Below are 20725 nucleotides of genomic sequence, written 5' to 3'. Positions count from 1 at the left end.
TATAGATTTTTTGACTGATCTTCCCCTCTCCCAAGGTAACCCCACCATCCTGGTCGTTGTGGACCGCTTCTCCAAGTCCTGCCGCATCCTTCCTCTGCCCGGTCTCCCCACGGTCCTGCAGACTGCGGAGGCCCTGTTTACTCACGTCTTCCAGCACTACGGGGTGCCAGAGGTTACGGTGTCCGACCGAGGTCCCCAGTTCACGTCCAAGATTTGGAAGGCGTTCATGGAACGTCTGGGGGTCTTGGTCAGCCTGACCTCTGGGTTCCACCCCGAATCAAATGGGTAGTTGGAACGGGTAAAATCAGGATGTGGGTAGGTTGCTGCAGTCCTACTGCCAGGACCGGCCGGGGGAGTGGTCGGTGTACTTGCCATGGGCAGAATATGCCCAGAACTCTCTCCGCCACTCCTCTACTAACCTAACACCATTCCAATGTGTTTTAGGTTACCAACCGGTTCTGGCACCGTGGCACCAGAGCCAGACCGAGGCTCCTGCGGTGGATGACTGGTTTCGGCGCGCGGAGGATACGTGGGACACTGCCCACGTTCACCTCCAGCGCGCCGTGCATCGTCAGAAGGCCAACGCTGACCGTCACCGCAGTGAGGCACCGGTCTTCGTACCGGGGGATCGGGTCTGGCTCTCGACCCGGAATCTGCCCCTCCGCCTGCCCTGCCGGAAGCTGAGCCCGCAATTTGTGGGGCCATTCAAAGTCCTGAGGAGAATCAACGAGGTCACGTATAGTTTATTACTTCCCCCTGATTACCGTATTAACCCCTCGTTTCATGTGTCTCTCCTCAGGCCTGAGGTGCGGGAGGTTCCTCCACCTCCTCTGGATATCGAGGGGGGACCCGGCGTACTCTGTCCGCTCCATCCTGGATTTGAGGTGTTGGGTGGGGGGCCTTCAGTACCTCGTGGAGTGGGAGGGGTACGGTCCGGAGGAACGGTGCTGTGTCAAGGTGAGGGATATCCTCGATCCCTCCCTGTTGCGGGATTTCCACCGTCGCCATCCGGCTCGCCCTGCTCAGCGTCCTACTGGCCGTCCACGAGGCCAGGGTCAGCACGCTGCTGGAGCTGCGCGTAAAGGGGGGGGGTACTGTCACGACTTCGGCCGAGGCTGCCTCCCCTCCTTGTTCAGGCAGGCTTCGGAGTTCGTCGTCACCGGCTTACTAACCACTGCCGCCCCAATCATCATCACATTTGTCTTGTCAATCACACACACCAGGTTCTAATCCCCTCATTAGTCCGTATATAAGTGTTCCCTCTACCCCCTTGTCCTTGTGGGTGATTGTTAGTTGTGAGAGTAGTATAGCTCGGTGGAGCTACTCATACATTTTGTTGCCAGGGTAGATTTTCCCCTGTGCCTATGTATTATTGGATTCTACCGTTACAGTGTATTTGCCAGGGATTAGACAGGCAGACAGCTTTTGTCAGCCAGTCGAAATCATGAATCAGCTGGCATCAATTTTATGGATATATCCAAATAAATGTCACTAGAAAACAGCTTAAACATTGAGGGAATTAGGTATTTGATCCCCTGCTGATTTTGTACGTTTGCCCACTGACAAAGACATGATCAGTCTATAATTTTAATGGTAGGTTTATTTGAACAGTGAGAGACAGAATAACAACAACAAAATCCAGAAATACGCATGTCAAAAATGTTATAAATTGATTTGCATTTTAATGAGGGAAATAAGTATTTGACCCCTCTGCAAAACATGACTTAGTACTTGGTGGCAAAACCCTTGTTGGCAATCACAGAGGTCAGAAGTTTCTTGTAGTTGGCCATCAGGTTTGCACACATCTCAGGAGGGATTTTGTCCCACTCCTCTTTACAGATCTTCTCCAAGTCATTAAGGTTTCGAGGCTGACGTTTGGCAACTCGAACCTTCAGCTCCCTCCACAGATTTTCTATGGGATTAAGGTCTGGAGACTGGCTAGGCCACTCCAGGACCTTAATGTGCTTCTTCTTGAGCCACTCCTTTGTTGCCTTGGCCGTGTGTTTTGGGTCATTGTCATGCTGGAATACCCATCCACGACCCATTTTCAATGCCCTGGCTGAGGGAAGGAGGTTCTCACCCAAGATTTGACGGTACATGGCCCCGTCCATCGTCCCTTTGATGCAGTGAAGTTGTCCTGTCCCCTTAGCAGAAAAACACCCCCAAAGCATAATGTTTCCACCTCCATGTTTGACGGTGGGGATGGTGTCATAGGCAGCATTCCCCCTCCTCCAAACACGGCGAGTTGAGTTGATGCCAAAGAGCTCAATTTTGGTCTCATCTGACCACAACACTTTCACCCAGTTCTCCTCTGAATCATTCAGATGTTCATTGGCAAACTTCAGACATGCCTGTATATGTGCTTTCTTGAGCAGGGGGACCTTGCGGGCGCTGCAGGATTTCAGTCCTTCACGGCGTAGTGTGTTACCAATTGTTTTCTTGGTGACTATGGTCCCAGCTGCCTTGAGACCATTGACAAGATCCTCCCGTGTAGTTCTGGGCTGATTCCTCACCGTTCTCATGATCATTGTAACTCCACGAGGTGAGATCTTGCATGGAGCCCCAGGCCGAGGGGAGATTGACAGTTATTTTGTGTTTCTTCCATTTGCGAATAATCGCACCAACTGTTGTCACCCTTCTCATCAAGCTGCTTGGCGATGGTCTTGTAGCCCATTCCAGCCTTGTGTAGGTCTACAATCTTGTCCCTGACATCCTTGGAGAGCTCTTTGGTCTTGGCCATGGTGGAGAGTTTGGAATCTGATTGATTGATTGCTTTTGTGGACAGGTGTGCTTATACGGTAACAAACTGAGATTAGGAGCACTCCCTTTAAGAGTGTGCTCCTAATCTCAGCTTGTTACCTGTATAAAAGACACCTGGGAGCCAGAAATCTTTCTGATTGAGAGGGGGTCAAATACTTATTTCCCTCATTAAAATGCAAATCAATTTATAAAATTTTTGACATCCGTTTTTTCTGGATTTTTTTGTTGTTATTCTGTCTCTCACTGTTCAAATAAACCTACCATTAAAATTATAGACTGATCATTTCTTTGTCAGTGGGCAAACGTACAAAATCAGCAGGGGATCAAATACATTTTTCCCACACTGTACTTTGTTGTTATTCTGGCTGCACTGCTTGACGTGACTAAGTTAGCCATAGTTGGCTAGCTATCAAGCAAGGGATAAGAATGTTGCCAGCCAGTATGGCAATGGAACACTTAGAACGAATGACTGGGTCACGTCCATAGATACAGAACAAAAATACTTAACGACTGGGTCGCGTCTCTGGCAACCGAACCGATAGAACGAACGACCAGCCGGCTTGGGTAGTAACCGTAGATATCTGTCGGGACTATATCTCGTGGAAGAATGAAATAGCATGAATAAATTCATCAAAATAACATTTTTCTATGAAAATATGTCAATCATTATTTGAATATGTTGGTAACCCGTTGTATAAAAGTGATAATACCCTCGAAGCCGGTGTTTGGAGGATATATTGGCACTGTTTGCCGGTCTTTCGACTTTGTCTCAGGCCTAACAACACCCATGCCAATATATCCTCCAAACACTGGCTTCTCGGGCATTATCACTTAAGTGATCTGATCTACTGTATCTACAAAGAGCTGGATTCACTTTATTAGGTACTGTATGTTTCCTAATATACTTTGAAAGCAAATTAGCTGTCAACTCCATTCCTCACATTGGCCTTGCGTCATCCAATCAGGTTTCATCTTGCAGTCCAGGGGGACAAGCAGCTCTAACTGCTTCCTTCTCCTATCCTGTGAGAGGACACCCTTCAACCTTTCCAAACCCATAAGCCTGAAATTTAAACAAGGTCCGGCGCAATTTTCCCCCCTTTCTCTCTCTCGCTCGTTCACTCACTCACTCACTCACTCACTCACTCACTCACTCACTCACTCACTCACTCACTCACTCACTCACTCACACACTCTCTCTCTCTCTCTCTCTCTCTCTCTCTCTCTCTCTCTCTCTCTCTCTCTCACTCTCACTCTCAGCCTCATAAGAACCAAAGGTAGAGGAGAGGAGAGGTGGACCAGGGTCTTATTTTAACTGGAGTTCATAACGCACTGGAATTTGCAGCATGTGGGTTTACAGTGCATTCGATCCTACAGGGCTGAACATGGCTGGGGCTTCCACAGTGTAGGCCTGGGACTGACAGGCACATCTCACTGTCATAACCTCCATTACGTCAACCTCCGTCCCTCCCAAAAACACACACCCGTTCGTTTCCCCACTGCACCGCTGCTTTCTCCACTCCATATAACAATAATAATACTTTAACTACCAAAAATAACAATGTAGTCTGGCAGTGTCTTGGATGGATGTCTCTTACCGAATCAGTCAGAGAGTTCAGTGAATCCTTGCCATCGGATAGAGGGAGAACTACAGGAGAAAGATGTGGGAATGGTGTGGGAATCAGAGTTAGGACTGAAGACAAAGACAAGGAGCAGAGAGATACATCCAGGAACTTAGAGCTGACCAGAGGAGACACATTAAAAGGTTCTGGAAACAGTAGGTCTGAACGAGTGGTCTAAGCCAGGGGTTCCCCAACTTTTTCACTCGGGGCACCCCTTCCAGCATTGGGGAACATCCTGCACCCCCCTGTGCATGCATGCACACGCCACGTCTATTTCTACGGGCACAAGCACTGTTCATGACACAAACTGTTCACACCCCTCTTGTTGGTGGAGAGAACATTTTGCACGTTTAAAGCTTATTTCCTGCAATTCTACACATTTTGTCATGGGGTGCAAAGAACATTTTGCAGTTTCTGACAAGTTATAAATAGTTCTCTAAGGTATGCAATGACTTACATGACAAAATGACTACCTTATAGATACTTGTCATCAAGCCCTCAACTGACTGACCTGACCAGTCCCAGAGACATGTATGGCATGACAAAATGATTACTCTTAATTTATGCTTGTCCACTTGTTTTAGTTATAAAGTATCATTTCTACACAGGGAACAATAAGACTGGTAAGAAATGTCAAGTATTCCCTATAAAGTCCTTCAAAGTATACACCAATCATCATGGGACCTATGTGGCTTCATCTTTCCCTCTTTTGTCTTTCATTCTCTCATCTCCAGCGACTCTACATGTGACCTGGAACCGAGGCCCAAGCTGCTCCTAAACAACTACAAAATGAGAAGAACTGAGGAATAGTTCAGTTTCTCTCCACTACAAAGGACGGAGGAGAGGAAGACATCTGGGAGCCAAAAGAGATGCTGATGTGGGGACTTGCGAGAGAGAGAGAAAGAGAGATTCTGGCACAGAGAGAAGAGAAGAATAGATGTGCGTTCGTGATGAATGGACCTGAGTGAGATGATGTCTGCTCGTGATTAGAGCTCCGGCAGACAGACAGACACTAAACAGGGCAGGGCTATGACAGCACCCTGTGCAGGCAATTAACATCTACCGCAGCCAGACCTCTTCCTGATAGAATTAACAGGGAAGGGCAGGGACGGTCCCTCCCAACCATCACACACCCCCTTGGAGAGCTCCAGTAACAGGACTTGGGGGCCCTTGGGAGGGGGGCTCTTCTATTACAAACACAATGAGGGAACGCACAGCAGCGACAGTCCAGGCAGCTTTGGTCAGGGACCACGGCTGCTCATTCTCTTCTTTTAGTTAGAGTAGGAGAGGCAGAGCCAGCCTCTCTCTCTGCCTTCCCACAGGCTGGGAGGCACTCCTGCTAGCCTCTGTTATTCATGCTAAATGTGTTTTCATTTGGTGCCTTGTTTTTTTTCTAGAAGCAAAAACAGCTTAATTTTACAATGAGACGACAAGTAAATCCTAATGCCAATGGAGTCGAGGCACAATCCTAATCTGGGATACACAAGTCAGTAATCATCCTGAATTATCACCCCATGTTAATGTGATTGACTGTTAATCTCAGAGATACATTGTGTTTATGAATGACGTAAAAGGCATTGTTTAGCTACATTAACACATCATAACAAATATATAGCACAAGGCAAAGCACTGGAGGATCTAGGTTCACTGGTTCAGTGTGTTCAGTATGTGAGGGTAAACTAGGGACTTACTTGGTTTGGTTGGACACTCTGTGCACTTGTTCAGGCCCCATGAGGCTCCCACACTTCCACAGCATTCGTCCTGTTTGGTCAGGCCAGGAAGAGGCTTCCCACACTGCAATGACAACACACACACATCTCAACACACTCACACAACACAGGACACATCACTGACACCTTCCTTTTCCACTTCATTTGATAGTATGTTGTTTAACGTGACTGTATTTGTGTGTGTATAGAGTGTCTGCTAAATGATTAAAATGTAAATGTATGTGTGTGTCTAAGTGTGTAAGTTTGTGTGTGTTTAATTGGATTGTGTGTGTGTTGTGTGTTTATGCGCGGGTGTGTAGTAGTGTGTGAGTCTTCCCATCGGAATGAGGACAGAGTGAGCTGAACGGAACACATCTGAGACTGGTTAGGCAGCAGCATAGGACATAAACAGGCTGTTCCACGAATAGGCATGGCTCGTTAAGGAGCTTGGCTAATTCTGGAGAGATCATTATCAAACCTCACTGCCTGGCAAATGGTGCCTCATGGATCTTTGGGAAGAAAAGATAAGGACACATTGCTATGGAACACCTAACTAGGGCACTGGCAAAGTCAGTCAAGACCAAACAGAGATCTTCTTTGAGGAAAACCAATAAGCAATAAGAATCTGACTGCAGGTTTTCTTTTCAACCGCAGCATGAAGACATGACATGGGGGCAGGTAGCTTAGTGGGTAAGAGCGTTGTGCCAGTAACCGAAAGGTCGCTGGTTCTAATCCCCGAGTCGACTAGGTGAAAAATCTGTCGATGTGCCCTTAAGCAAGGCACTTGGCTCTGGATAAGAGCGTCTGCAAAATGTAAAATGTAAATGTAATGACATGGACAATGCGAGATCCCCTCCAGCACAAACATACTGCTCCTCTGCTCTGTGTCCAGCAGCAGATAACACACTGGCCTGGCAGCAGCTCTACAGAGGAAACTGCTGTTAGGGTTGGAAACACAGAAGAAGGGGGGAATAACAGCATCTCTCACAGCCTAGCCAACAGATCCTGCCTGTACAGGACCTCCGTGAGGAACTCTCATTAACAGTGGTGGCCAGTGGAGGTAGAAATCTGAGGAACGGTTCATTGTAATGGCTGGACTGGAACGGTATCGCAAACATATAGTTTCCATGTGTTTGATACCTTTCTATTCATTCCATTCCAAAGAGCCTTTCCTCTGATTTCTGCCACCACTGCTCTTTCTTTATTTACTCTGTGTGTTTGAGAGACTGTGAAGGAGATGCACTGTGGGTGTAGCAGTTTGCCTTGTGTTTGAGACGTGTAGTGGATTTCAGCCTCCTTTGTCCTTCCTTTCAGGCCTAACTCAGAACTAACTTATAACACGTCTGTGTGTGTTGGGAGGGGAAGATGAGATGACCAATGTGTTTAGAACTCATAAATCCTGGATGCAGAATAAATTAGAACATAGACAGCTTCTATCAGACAGACAGAGGAGGGAAGGTATGTATGCTGCCCTGTGGGACAGACGGTAAAACACACGGAAGCCAAACTTGGTCTCCACTTCAAAAGACTAGGCAAACATCCTGTGGTCCTCTGTAGCTCAGCTGGTAGAGCACGGCGCTTGTAACGCCAAGGTAGTGGGTTCGATCCCCGGGACCACCCATACACAAAAAAATGTATGCACGCATGACTGTAAGTCGCTTTGGATAAAAGCGTCTGCTAAATGGCTTATTATTATTTAGTAGTCAGCTAATAATGCCGCTGATTGTCATTAGTAGCATACCAAACTTACTAATGGCCTGGTACTCAGCACTCTACTGTCCCTCTAATCACTCTGACATCAATGCAAATGCAATCGAAAATCTAATCAGACACTTCATTAGAGCTCTGGCATTCAGAGTTTGAGCAGAATAGGATCACCTGTTGTGCAGCGAGAGCCAGCTCCTCATAGCTGGTTGATGCATGGAATGAAATAAGTGTTCTTATAAACCAATGTTATGCAACATTTCTATTGGCTATGCTATGCAATTGCATGCGGAAACAGAGTTTTGATGGCCTCTACTAAAAAGAGGAGGATCCCATCAGATTTCTGTTGGCTAGGCCATATTTCTCAACTTTCCTAATATTAAGCACATTGCTTCGCTTTACACCAGAGTAGCCTAGCTGGCTGGCATGAAAATGAACCGCGGGAAAAGCGTCCTCCATTCGCTTTTCAAGTGCATACAGATGACGTCTTTTTTCCCCCTGCTCTTGTTCCGACTGGTGCATGACAATGTCCCATTCTAAACCAAAACTAATTTCACACATACAGTGCCTTCGGAAAGTATTTAGACCCCTTGACTTTTTCCACATTTTGTTAGGTTACAGCCTTATTCTAAAATTGATTACATCGTTTTTTTTCCCTCATCGATCTACACACAATACCCCATAATGACGAAGCAAGAACAGGTTTCTAGAAATTTTAGCAAATGTATACAAAATAAAAAACAGAAATATAACATTTACATAAGTATTCAGACCCTTTACTCTGTACTTTGTTGAAGCACCTTTGGCAGCGATTACAGCCTTGAGTCTTCTTGGGTATGACGCTACAAGCTTGGCACACCTGTATTTGGGGAGTTTCTCCCATTCTTCTCTGCAGATCCTCTCAAGCTCTGTCAGGTTGGATGGGGAGCGTTGCTGCACAGCTATTTTCAGGTCTCTCCCTAGATGTTCGATCGGGTTCAAGTCCAGGCTCTGGCTGGGCCACTCAAGGACATTCAGAGACTTGTCAATCAATTGAATTTACCACAGATGGACTCCAATCAAGTTGTAGAATCCTCTCAAGGATGATCAATGTAAACAGGATGCACCTGAGCTCAATTTTGTGTCTCATAGCAAAGGGTCTGAATACGTATGTAAATAAGGTATTTCAGATTTCTATTTTTTATAAATTTGTAAAATGCACCTGTTTTCGTTTTTTCATTATGGGGTATTGTGTGTAGATTGCTGAGGATTTTGTATTAACTTAATCCATTTTAGAACAAGGCTGTAACGTAACAAAATGTGAAAAAAGTAAAGGGGTCTGAATAATTTCCGAAGGCACTGTATATTATTTAGTATATGTAAAGACAAGATTAAATTGAAAATATTCTGATGAGTGAGAATATTATCACTTGTGAATGATGCCCAGTGTATGCAGACAACAAACAGAGCATGCATTATTTTGCGACTTTTTAGCCTAGCCCATAGGCCTATATGTTTAAATAAGGTGTGTATCACAACTAAAGTGGCCAAATAACTCTTAGCGTAGCCAATAGGCACAGAAACGTGTACTTACAAGCCCAGTCGTTGCGCAATCGCATGTGAAAACAAAGTTTTGACTGGCCACTATTTAAAAGACGATCCCAGCTTTCTCGTGCTGCTATATTTATTGCTCAATTCGCCAAATTAAGCACATTAATCCGGATTACAACCGGTGCAGCCTACCTGGCATATTAAAAACGTAGCCTTAATGTTATTTTTGTGGGCCATTCTAAATCAAAAATAATTCGGAAAGTATTCAGACCCCTTGAATTTTCCACATTTTGTTACGTTACAGCCTTATTCTAAAATTGATTAAATAAATAAAATTCCTCATCAATCTACACACAATACCCCCTAATGACAAAGAGAAAACAGGTTTTTATAAAACAGAAATACCTTATTTACATAAGTATTCAGACCCTTTGCTATGAGACTCGAAATTGAGCGTTGGTGCATCCTGTTTCCATTGATTATCCTTGAGATGTTTCTACAAGTTGATTGGACATGATTTGGAAAGGCACACACCTGTCTATATAAGGTCCCACAGTTGACAGTGCATGTCAAAGCAAAAACCAAGCCATGAGGTCGAAGGAATTGTCCGTAGAGCTCCGAGACAGGATTGTGTCGAGGCACAGATCTGGGGGAGGGTACCAAAAAATGTCTGCAGCATTGAAGGTCCCCAAGAACACAGTGGCCTCCATCATTCTTAAATGGAAGAAGTTTGGATCCACCAACACTCTTACTAGAGCTGGCCTCAGGGAGGTGACCAAGAACCTGATGGTCACTCTGAGAGAGCTCTAGAGTTCCTCTGTGGCGATGGAAGAACCTTCCAGAAGGACAACCATCTCTGCAGCACTCCACCAATCAGGCCTTTATGGTAGAGTGGCCAGACGGAAGCCACTCCTCAGTAAAAGGCACATGACAGCCCGCTAGGAGCTTGCCAAAAGGCACCTAAAGGACTCTCAGACCATGAGAAACAAGATTCTCTGGTCTGATGAAACCAAGATTGAACTCTTTGGCCTGAATGCCAAGCGTCACGTCTGGAGGAAACCTGGCATCATCCCTACGGTGAAGCATGGTGGTGGCAGCATCATGCTGTGGGGAAGTTTATCAGCGGCAGGGACAAGGAGACTAGCCAGGATCAAGGGAAAGATGAACGGAGCAAAGTACAAAGAGATCCTTGATAAAAACCTGCTCCAGAGCGCTCAGGACCTCAGACTGGGGCGAAGGTGTACCTTCCATCAGGACAACTACCCTAAGCACACAGCCAAGACAACGCAGGAGTGGCTTCGGGATAAGTCTCGGAATGTCCTTGAGTGGCCCAGCCAGAGCCCGGACTTGAACCTGATCTAACATCTCTGGAGAGACCTGAAAATAGCTGTGCAGCGATGCTCCCCATCCAACCTGACAGAGCTTGAGAGGATCTGCAGAGAATAATGGGAGAAAAACTTCTTCATAAATTTGCAAAAAAATCTAAAACCTGTTTTTGCTTTGTCATTATGGGGTATTGTGTGTAGATTGATGAGAGAAAAAAAAACTATTTAATCAATTTTAGAACAAGGCTGTAACGTAACAAAATGTGGAAAAGGTCTAGGCCCCCTTTACTCCAACCCACCCCCAAAAAAAAAAAAATACAAAAAAAAAAAATACAAAACATTGTAAAGTGGTTATCCCACTGGCTATAAGGTGAATGCACCAATTTGTAAGTCGCTCTGGATAAGAGCGTCTGCTAAATGACGTAAATGTAAAATGTAAATGTCTGAATACTTTCCTAATGCACTGTATTAGTAGGCTATACAGTATGTAAAGACCAGATAAAATCGAGAATAGTCTGATGGGTGGGAATAGTATCAAGTGCTTGTCAAATTGTAAATGAGAGACTGATGAAGTGTGTGCAGCCTGCACAAGAAACAGAGCAAAGTTAACTTTTTTCAAATCATCATTAGAGTCGCATCATGCAGACTTAGAATGTATTAGAAATCAAAACATATAGCCTAAGGTTTGTATCACAATTAAAGTTGCATAAATAATGATAAATTAAGCATATAGGAGGACCTGTTTCAAATTATCACATTGTTAACCGCTCGACACAGAATAGCATGTGCACACTCCCTCGAAAATTGTTTTGGCAAAATATCCTTTTTATTTGATTCAGCTATGTTCAATTTTATTCTCCTTACTATAAAATAATGGTACGGGAATTCTAAGCAAATCTTGTCTGCTAAATGAACTAGTGTAGCCCACAGCTATATGGCATAGCCAGATCAGGGCCTAACATAAGGACAACTCAGAATATGCTATTCTGTTCTTTTGAAATAGGCTACATTTTCTTCATATCATGTTTCTTTAGACCTGCCTAAAATAAATAGTGGATTTATTGTGATGGTGTAGGCTATATTAAATACATTTATTAGAGCAGTAGTTATTTGCATGACAGTTAACGGCTGACAAAATGTAATGACCGCCACAGCCCTAGCTAGGATCATCATCAACTATAATTTACTGTGTTCAGTGTACTTCACTCAGAGCACCGTACTGTACCTGTCCATCGACGGTCTCTTGGAAGCACCTTCCCACGTATCCGTTCTGCCGGCTGTGGGGTCTGGAGTTGCTACTACCATTCCCGTTGGCGAAGGTGTGTCCGTTTCTGTGCCTATTCCCATGCCCATGACCGTTTCCATTGGAGTGCCCATGCCCATTTCCGGTGCCATGGCCAGGTTGGGAGCGCTGCTGTATAGAGTGACCCCCCTCAGCTGTGGCAGGTCTCTGGCCAGGCTTGACCCGGGCTACCTGGTGGATCTGGACCTCAGCCTCGTGGGGGTGCTGGATGTGGACATTCACCAGGGACGGGTGTAGAGAGGCTGGACAGGACACAGAACGCACAGCACAGTTAGTCAGGCAAAACTCTCTACCATCACACCAGCAGAAACACCTTGAGCCCAGTCTGGATGGACATGGTAAAGAACATGATGAATAGTCCTGGACCTAACCTTGCAGTGAAATCTGAAATTCAATGCTTCTCAAAGGGTGTTCCCAAAGGGCTGTAAATAACCTCTTTAGCCCAAGCCAGGTCTTAGCATATGGAGATAAAGTACAAATGAAAGGGCACTTAAAACATACTAAAGTGCTTAATTCTATAGCTAAAGGACTCCTGATATCTCCAGGAGTAATACGTATAATTTTTGTCTTAATCTGTTGTTGTCTAGTACTGTCTTTTTGCTAGCTAGGGCCATCGACTTTAAGTGCTGCCTGTCTTCCCAGTAGCCTACTTGATGTGTGAGCTGCCGACTGCTCATAACTTGCAGATGATTGTTAACACATCAACCAGGTGTTTGAACCATTTCATGTGTCTGAAGGGTCAAACTCTGCCTTCCCGGCAGGCCCGGAGAGCAAATCAAGTGCACTATAGGCCTACCGCTGGCCAATCAGATGGCTCAGATGATCGTGTCTGCAGTAACGTAGCAGGCATAAAAGAAAGCTACAGCAAAGTTGATACTGTGAGATTTAAAAACGTTTCAAACCATGACTAGAGACAGACTGTCAGCGAATACAGCAAGGAGCTGCTGTTTTTATGAGTGAGTTCATGTTTAAGTTCTTACTCAGCACTGTCAACACTTTGTATTCAACACTTTTATAAGCCATAAAATGTGTGTTCTTCATAATTCCACTCAGCGCTACAACAAGCACTGAGGCTGTAATGAATGAGTAGGAAAGTGTATCGATAGACTTGCGTTGTTATTATTAGCGGCTTGGGTCTTTTTTCTTTTTTGAGGAATATTTCAATTTCTCTGTTCATAGGAGTAACAACATGAATTTGTGCATGAGGCAGAAATAATGTGGTGCGACTCGAGTTTCGCCATCAGCTGGAAGACGGTGTCCCTTTTTGGTCAGTGTCAGCGGAGGAAAGGGAGAGGGGAGGGACGTTGAGAGGCGGACCCTCCGTCTGCTGCTCTCTCGCTCCGCTGAGACTGACCATCAGATGCAGGCACCATCAGCCAGTAAAAGAAAAAGAAAAAGAAAAATATCTATTACCGGAGTGATCATATAGCCTAACTCACATTTTTTTATATCATTTAAAAACTATTGTCATAACAACAATGCATTGGCAGGGAAATTCAAGCAAAGCCAATATGTGGTGATAATGTATTGGGCCTATAGCCTACTTCACAAACCTAATTGCTACATAACTGTTTTTAATAGGTTAATGTTGCATAGGCTTACGTTTTTTATGTCATGTAAAAAAAAAACGGTGAACTCTACGCCTTGACCTCTTTCTCTCCTCTCTCTACAGATGAAATCATGTGACTGGTGAGGTCCGGCCGCCCGACAACCTGCCCGCTGGACCCCATCCCTTCCTCCCTTCTCCAGACTGTCTCTGGAGACATTCTCCCATTCCTCACTTCCCTCATCAACTCATCCCTGACCACTGGCTGCGTCCCCTCTGACTTCAAAATGGTCCGAGTAGCTCCCCTCCTCAAGAAACCAACACTCGACCCCTCTGATGTCAAAAACTACGGACCGGTATCCCTTCTTTCTTTTCATTCCAAAACACTTGAGCATGCTGTCTCTGACCAACTCTCTCGCTATCTCTCTCAGAACGATCTTCTTGACCCTAACCAGTCAAAGCTGACTCTCGATACCGTGAACCATCAGATTCTCCTCTCCACCCTCTCAGAGCTGGGCGTCACAGGCCCTGCACACTCTTGGAATGCATCCTCCCTGGAAGTCCGCTCCTACCAGGAGACGTGGAGAGGATCTGTGTCTGCACCACATACTCTCACTACTGGTGTTCCCCTGGGCTCGGTTCTAGGCCCTCTCCTCTTCTTTCTATACACCAAGTCACTCGGCTCCGTAATATTCTCACATGTTCTCTCCTATCATTGCTATGCGGATGACACTCAACTACTTTTCTCCTTCCTCCCTTCTGACACCCAGATGGCGACACGCATCTCTGCGTGCCTGGCAGATATCTCAGCTTGAATGTCGGCCCACCAGCTCAAGCTCAACCGCAACAAGAGGGAGCTGCTCTTCCTCCCGGGGAAGGCCTGCCCGCTCCAAGACCTCTCCATCACAGTTGACAACTTCATGGTATCCCCCTCCCAGAGTGCAAAGAACCTTGGCGTGACCCTGGACAACACCCTGTCGTTCTATGCAAACATCAAAGCAGTGACTCGCTCCTGCAGGTTCATGCTCTACAACATCCGTAGAGTACGACCCTACTTCACACAGGAAGTAGAGTAGGACCTAATCCAGGCACTTGTCATCTACCGTCTGAACTACTGCAACTCGCTGTTGGCTGGGCTTCCCGCATGTGCCATCAAACCCCTGCAACTTATCCAGAACGCTGCAGCCCGCCTGGTGTTCAACCTTCCATAATTCTCCCATGTCACCCCGCTCCTCTGCACACACCACTGGCTTCCAGTCGAAGCTCGCATCCACTACAAGACCTACGGCGCAGCAAGGGGAACTGCCCCTCCCTACCTTCAGGCTCTGCTCAAACCCTACACCCCAACCCGAGTACTCCGTTCTGCCACCTCTGGTCTCTTGGCCCTCCCACCCAGTCCAGTCCAAGAGCTTCTCTGTCACCCCAATGGTGGAACCAGCTTCCCCCTGAAACTAGGACAGCAGAGTCCCTGCCCATCTTCCGAAAACATATGAAACCCTACCCTTAAATAATCCCACAGCACCCCCCCCCCGATGCTTATTTTAGCTGCTCTTCAAGGCACTGGTTAGGGCATGCTCTGTTTCTAATTCACTATAGGGTTTTCTGTTGATAGAGGGAGCACTGTGTGAACAATATGAGGAATTCTCCAAAACACCCCATTACATATTCTACTGAGAACCCATTCACTGCTGGTTCGCAAAGGTAGAGTACAGCACAGTTACTAACTGGGCCGTTGCACATCAACAAATAAACCTGAGTTAGTTCAAACAGAACCAGAACAGTTGAGAGGGCATGATTAATTAAATGTATAACGGACAGCAGTAAATTGAGGTCTGGGGAGGCCCTCGAGACCTGGCCAGAGACTGTGTCCATGTGTTCCATCGAGCTCGACAGACAGACGGCTAGGTGATTACCTTGTTGATTAGACAGCGGCAGGGTGTACATGGAGTGGGAGGAGGAGTTAAGTCCAGCCAGGCTGCCGTCCTTCCGGCTGAGGGTGGGTCTGGCAGAAGGGGGGGCCGGGAGGTGGCAGAACTTCCCTGTGGAGTTTAATGGGCACCAGCACTGGTCCCTGCCAATGCAGCGCCCACCATTCAGACAGGGGATCTGACAGAAGACTGCAGGAGAGAGAGAGAGAGAGAGAGAGAGAGAGAGAGAGAGAGAGAGGGGAGGGGAGGAGAAAGCAAGAGAGACCATGGTCATTACCGGAGAGAAAGGTTAGTTAGTGTAAGGAACCGCCAGCTTTAATTGAGTTGATTTATGCTGGGGTCCATACAGATAATGAGAAGCAGGAGGGATAGTTCTAATAGAAAGTGTGTACGGAGACTTCATGTGGACAACTTGTTTTCTTTAATGTAATGTTCACATAACCATCACCACATTCACTACCAGACACCTCATTTGACATGGGTTTATGAAGTTCAAACTTCACCCTGAGGGCAACACACACTACTAATATCGCCCCTCCCTATTAAGCCAAACCTTTCTCAGCTGTCCCATGATGTGTGTTTGTGCCTCATTTAAACACCCAGGTTTCAAGAAAATAATGAATGTATGCACTCCCATATTTGATACTTTCTCTGTTGAAAATGAAACTCTCACCTACCAAAATAACAGTTTGGATAGAATTTCAAAGGAGCAAAGAAGCTGGTGTTTGACAGGTTGCGTTCATAGCCTTTTCATTCTGTTTATCCCTTGGCAGATGTGCCAGTGTCCTACATACTGCTCCATACCAGGATCTACAAAGGAGCTTAAACCTTAACCTCAACTCACTCAAACTTCAAAGGCCGTAAAATACAAAATCGATAACAGCCTGGCCCAAATAAAAGGGAATCTTCTAAGTGCCCAAAAGAAAAAAGGTTGATGCCCTTTTTGGTCCAACAGTACCAAAAATGACATTGATTATTTTTATGCTGCATATTTGTACTCCGTTATCCTGACCCCTGTGATGAGGCAGGTCTCTAACAGCAGATGAAAGAGAGTTGTAGCTGTGGAAACATATAGTTAAAAGCTCTGGACCCAATCATGTTGTGGCGCTATAACCCCTGTCCCACACAGACAGAGACAGAGACAGAGACAGAGACAGAGACAGAGACAGAGACAGAGACAGACAGACAGACAGACAGACAGACAGACAGACAGACAGACAGACAGACAGACAGACAGACAGACAGACAGACAGACAGACAGACAGACAGACAGACAGAGGGTGTGACCTGGGCAGGGAGGGCTGAGGCACGACAGTCTGTCTGGAAAGAAAGTGGTGGAAAAAGAAAGATAGAGAGAGAGAGAAGGAAAGAGAGAAAGAAATACAGAGAAAGAGAGAAAGAAAGACAGTGGTGGAGAGATGGGGGATATGGAGCCAGTGTTCAGGCCCACAGGAAGCCCCCCTGTGATTACACATGCTAGCTAAATTATCAGCTACAAAGGGCCATTAATTCCTCCCAATCTGGGGAGCAGCCTCAGTCTTAGCCTTACCGCAGACACAGTCGCTGTCTCAGTCTCACCGCAGACACAGTCTCAGTCCCAGCTTCAGCCTAGCCCTATCCCACCTCAGCATGGGGCAGGAATTATTCCTAGGCAACAACCTGACTTTTTCTCTTACCCAACCTCTACCTACCAGACAGACAGGAAGATACAATTCATGCCCGTGCCACACACCACCACCACCATCTTTGAAATGCATCGTTAAATGGCTTCTCTAAGTCTCTCGTCCCAGTAATATCAGGGTTTAGAATAACTGTTCAATGTTGTGAATCCAGAGAGCCCAACAGTGGAATGATGTTATCCACATAGTTTTTACAACAACATGACATAACTGTACGCTGTCCACTTGACATTCCTTGAGGAACACGCACTTCAGCAACAACAAAATGCCAGCTTGGATGTCGAGCAATTTCCTTTAACAGAGTCTTTTTACAGATGTTTTAATGATCAGAGATTTCTTTCAAATAAAATCGAACATATAAAACAAACTACTTCTCAGGATCACCCAGAAGTGACAGGAATGCATTGTTGTGCAACGGCTCTGCCAAGCCACTGAAGTGACAAGCCATTTTCCAAAAACCTATTAATGGGAGCAAAACAATATTTTTATCTATTCATGACTCAGCCAGTTCCTCCCATGAGGAGCTTAGTGTGTTAAGTGTACCTCCCGAGTGGCGCAGTGGTCTAAGGCACTGCATCGCAGTGCTAGCTGTGCCACTAGAGATCCTGGTTCGAATCCAGACTCTGACGTAGCCGGCCGCCACCGGGAGACCCATGGGGCGGCGCACAATTGGCCCAGGGTAGGGGAGGGAATGGCAGGCAGGGATGTAGAGCATGGCGTTTGCAACGCCAGGGTTGTGGGTTCGTTTCCCACGGGGGGCCAATATGAAAAAATATATATATAATAATGTATGCACTCACTAACTGTAAGTCGCTCTGGATAAGAGTGTCTGCTAAATGACGTGAAGTGTCGGCGGCGTGTGTTTGATATGGGCGGAGGGGAACACTATGGAAACAGCGCCGGACCCCCAAGCATTGGGTATTGTTCTGTGTGAGTTTATAGCAAAGCCTGCGGATATATGGTAGCTTTAATGTAATCCCTATAAAATCCTGTTCACGCTGCTACTCCCTCTCTTTCTCGCCATCACGCCCAGTGAGCACGTTAAATGGTTAACCGTGGCGCTGAGAGAGAGGTGTAAACCACAAAAAGACCGGGCTAAGTGTTGGGAGCGTGAGAGCTGTGCTTCCACGTGTGTGGTTAGCTTAACCTCCTCCACTGAGCCCTGCGACACAATGGGCAGGGAGACCTGCTCTCTCCCCTCTGCCCCTCTCGCTCTCTCTCTTTCACACTGCTCCCGATCTCTTTCCCCCTCTCAACCCTGGACTACATTCAGACATAGCGAGAGTGAGATGGCATATAATGGCACCGGAGAAGAAGGCTGCCGTTTTACAGCCCTCTAACCAATTGTACTAGTATGTGTGTTTTTCCGCGTTATTTGTAATTTATTTTGTACATAATGTTTCTGCCATCGTCTCTTATAACCAAAAAGAGCTTCTGGATATCAGGACAGCGATTACTCACCTCGTATTGGACGAAGATTTTTTCTTCAATGAGGCGGCCGCGAAGGATATCCTACAGACACCCGACAAGGTCCAAATCCCCGTCATTCGCATGAGGAAGAGACGGAGATATCGTGGACGTAGGTCGGGTGCCTTGTAAGGATCCGACGGCGAGCGAGTAAACTGCCGCTCCCATCAATCCTATTAGCCAATCTTCAATCATTTGAGAATAAATTGGATGACTTAAGATTACGGTTTTCCTACCAACGGAACATTAAAAACTGTAATATCTTATGTTTCACCGAGTCGTGGCTGAACGACGACATGGACAACATACAGCTAGCGGGCTATACACTACATCGGCAGGATAGAACGGCTGACTCCGGTAAGACAAGGGGTGGCGGTCTGTGTATATTTGTAAACAACAGCTGGTGCACAAAATCAAATACTAAGGAAGTCTCGAGGTTTTGCTCGCCTGAGGTAGAGTATCTTATGATAAGCTGTAGACCACACTATTTACCAAGAGAGTTTTCATCTATATTTTTCATAGCTGTCTATTTACCACCACAAACCAATGCTGGCATTAAGATTGCACTGAATGAGCTGTATAAGGCCATAAGTCAACAGGAAAACGCTCATCCAGAGGCAGCGCTCCTAGTGGCCGAGGACTTTAATGCAGGGAAACTTAAATCAGTTCTACCTAATTTCTACCAGCATGTGAAATGTGCAACCAGAGGAAAAAAACTCTAGACCACCTTTACTCCACACACAGAGACGCATACAAAGCTCTCCCTCGCCCTCCATTTGGCAAATCTGACCATAACTCTATCCTCCTGATTCCTGCTTATAAGCAAAAACTAAAGCAGGAAGCACCAGTGACTCGGTTAATAAAAAAGTGGTCAGATGAAACAGATGCTAAGCTACAGGACTGTTTTGCTAGCACAGACTGGAACATGTTCCGGGATTCTTCAGATAGCATTGAGGAGTACACCACATCAGTCACTGGCTTCATCAATAAGTGCATCGATGATGTCGTCCCCACAGTGACCGTATGTACATTCCCCAACCAGAAGCCATGGATTACAGGAAACATCCGCACTGAGCTAAAGGGTAGAGCTGCCGCTTTCCAAGGAGCAGGACTCTAACCCGGACGCTTATAAGAAATCCCGCTATGCCCTCCGACGAACGATCAAACAGGCAAAGAGTCAATACAGGACTAAGATTGAATCGTACTACACCGGATGTGGCAGGGCTTGAAAACTATTACAGACTACAAAGGGAAGCACAGCCGCGAGCTGCCCAGTGACACAAGACTTCCAGACGAGCTAAACCACTTCTATGCTCGCTTCGAGGCAAGCAACACTGAAGCATGCATGAGAGCACCAGCTGTTCCGGATGACTATGTGATCACGCTCTCCGTAGCCGATGTGAGTAAGACTTTTAAGCAGGTCAACATTCACAAGGCCGCAGGGCCAGACGGATTACCAGGACGTGTACTCCGAGCATGTGCTGACCAACTGGCAAGTGTCTTCACTGACATTTTCAACATGTCCCTGACTGAGTCTGTAATACCAACATGTTTCAAGCAGACCACCATAGTCCCCGTGCCCAAGGACTCTAAGATAACCTGCCTAAATGACTACCGACCTGTAGCACTGATATCTGTAGCCATGAAGTGCTTTGAAAGGCTGGTCATGGCTCACATCAACACCATTATCCCAGAAACCCTAGACCCACTCCAATTTGCATACCGCCCCAACAGATCCACATATGATGCAATCTCTATTGCACTCCACACTGCCCTTTCCCACCTGGACAAGAGGAACACCTACGTGAGAATGCTATTCATTGACTACAGCTCAGCATTCAACACCATAGTGCCCTCAAAGCTCATCACTAAGCTAAGGATCCTGGGACTAAACACCTCCCTCTGCAACTGGATCCTGGACTTCCTGATGGGCCGCCCCCAGGTGGTAAGGGTAGGTAACAACACATCTGCCACACTGATCCTCAACACGGGGGCCCCTCAGGGGTGCGTGCTCAGTCCCCTCCTGTACTCCCTGTTCACCCATGACTGCATGACCAGGCACGACTCCAACACCATCATTAAGTTTGCCGACGACACAACAGTGGTAGGCCTGATCACCGACAACGACGAGACAGCCTATAGGGAGGAGGTCAGA

General features: G+C 46.3%; 1 protein-coding gene across 1 annotated transcript in view; it reads right to left on the bottom strand.

Moving 5' to 3' along the window:
* The window catches only part of LOC121539749 (latent-transforming growth factor beta-binding protein 2-like), a 157378-nt gene that overhangs the window by 66747 nt on the left and 69906 nt on the right, over positions 1 to 20725 (bottom strand). The window contains exons 6-8 of the mRNA XM_041848457.2: positions 15410 to 15613; positions 11873 to 12192; positions 6071 to 6173 (exon numbers count right to left, since the gene is read on the bottom strand). Of these exons, the coding sequence (XP_041704391.2) occupies positions 6071 to 6173; positions 11873 to 12192; positions 15410 to 15613 (627 nt within the window). The remainder of the gene's footprint in view (positions 1 to 6070; positions 6174 to 11872; positions 12193 to 15409; positions 15614 to 20725) is intronic.

This window comes from Coregonus clupeaformis, chromosome 25, assembly GCF_020615455.1.
Source record: "Coregonus clupeaformis isolate EN_2021a chromosome 25, ASM2061545v1, whole genome shotgun sequence".
NCBI classification, from domain to species: Eukaryota; Metazoa; Chordata; class Actinopteri; order Salmoniformes; family Salmonidae; genus Coregonus; species Coregonus clupeaformis.
Note: the sequence above shows the minus strand (reverse complement) of the source record. Positions and strands in the feature narration are given on the sequence as shown.